We start from the raw sequence: 1,322 nt of genomic DNA on the forward strand, positions 1-1,322 counted from the left end.
GATTATGCTAACAACTTTCGTCCGAGTAGACAAGTGTAGACAAGTGTAGTTGTGATCTCATCCAACCCCTTGCAACAAGCAGTTTAAAGCTCCCTCTAAAACTAAAAACCCTAGACAGAGGGAGCCCTCGGCGCGCGCGTCGCTCGCCATTTCATTGTGTTTCTTGTTGCGGTCCCGAGCACAAGCAGAAATTTCGTGATATGAAGAAACGTTCCAGAGAAGATTCCCGGGAAGGCTCGCGAATTTATTCGCGACGTCATCGAAAGAAGAGGCGCTCTAGAAGTAGATCACGCGATACATCGCGTGAATCCAGACGCTCTTCGGTGGATAATATGTTTGGAAAGCGTATCGATTCCCTCGAACGGGGAATGACGGCCATTCTACAAAGAATGGCACATCTACCAAGCACCAGCTCTGCGAGTCTTCCGGACACGGAGGAATCCTCTTCACGTGTCACTACGCAGGAGGAAATCGCACCGCCAATGGGTGAGCAGGACTTTGCTTTAAAATCGGGTTAGTCGAGCAGATCCTGAGTCGATCTAGCCAAGAGACCAAGAACCGCGCCGCTGAGCGTCGGTCGAGTCTCTTGTCGACTTGATCCCAACTTGAGAGACCATGAACCGGGCCGCTGAGTTCCGGTCGAGTCTCTTGTCGACAATACCAGGGTGGTTGAGGCCATGAACCGGGCCGCTGAGTTCCGGTCGAGCCTCTTGTCGACCTAACCTATATGGCCATGAACCGGGCCACTGAGTTCCGGTCGAGCCGCTTGTCAACCTAACCTGTAAGGCTATGAACCGAGCCGCTGAGTTCCGGTCGAGTCTTCGGTCGACTTAATATAGTCGACTTAATCTAGGGGCCTAGAAACCGCGCCGCCGAGCGTCGGTCGTGTCCCAGGCCGGCTCAATTTACAGAATTCGTGCCGCTAAGCAGGATAGAGTCGCTAATCCATCTCTTTTCGCTTCCAGAGGTTATCCAGCAGAGTAATTCGGCAGTTGAGACGCAGGAGATTCCATCCACCTCTCAGGGCTCTCGCGCTGTGTCCTTTACTACACCCGTAGGACCAGACGTGATGGAGACTTCGGATTGCGAACCTGAGAACTTGGTCCCTGATTTCAAAGTGGACCTACTAGGAGATGATAATACTGATAAGACAATGGGTGCTCCAGTACATAATCTAATTGATGAAAAATGGTCGCCCATATTTTCCAACGGCCTATCCAAGGAATCAAGAGAAGCATTATTAAAGAAATACCCGGTTCCGCAGAATTTACATACGGCAAAGGCTCCAACACTAAATACTGAGATTCGCCACGTAATCCCAG

At 51.0% G+C, this 1,322-nt stretch overlaps 1 protein-coding gene across 1 annotated transcript in view; it reads left to right on the plus strand.

Moving 5' to 3' along the window:
- The first annotated feature begins 368 nt into the window (after positions 1 to 368).
- LOC105570987 overlaps positions 369 to 1,322 on the plus strand; it is a 4,472-nt gene continuing 3,518 nt past the window's right edge. Inside the window, exons 1-2 of the mRNA XM_012028448.1 lie at positions 369 to 513; positions 966 to 1,312. Of these exons, the coding sequence (XP_011883838.1) occupies positions 369 to 513; positions 966 to 1,312 (492 nt within the window). The remainder of the gene's footprint in view (positions 514 to 965; positions 1,313 to 1,322) is intronic.

Source organism: Vollenhovia emeryi, unplaced genomic scaffold (genome assembly GCF_000949405.1).
Source record: "Vollenhovia emeryi isolate VEMERY1.0 unplaced genomic scaffold, V.emery_V1.0 DF941431.1, whole genome shotgun sequence".
Lineage (NCBI taxonomy): Eukaryota > Metazoa > Arthropoda > Insecta > Hymenoptera > Formicidae > Vollenhovia > Vollenhovia emeryi.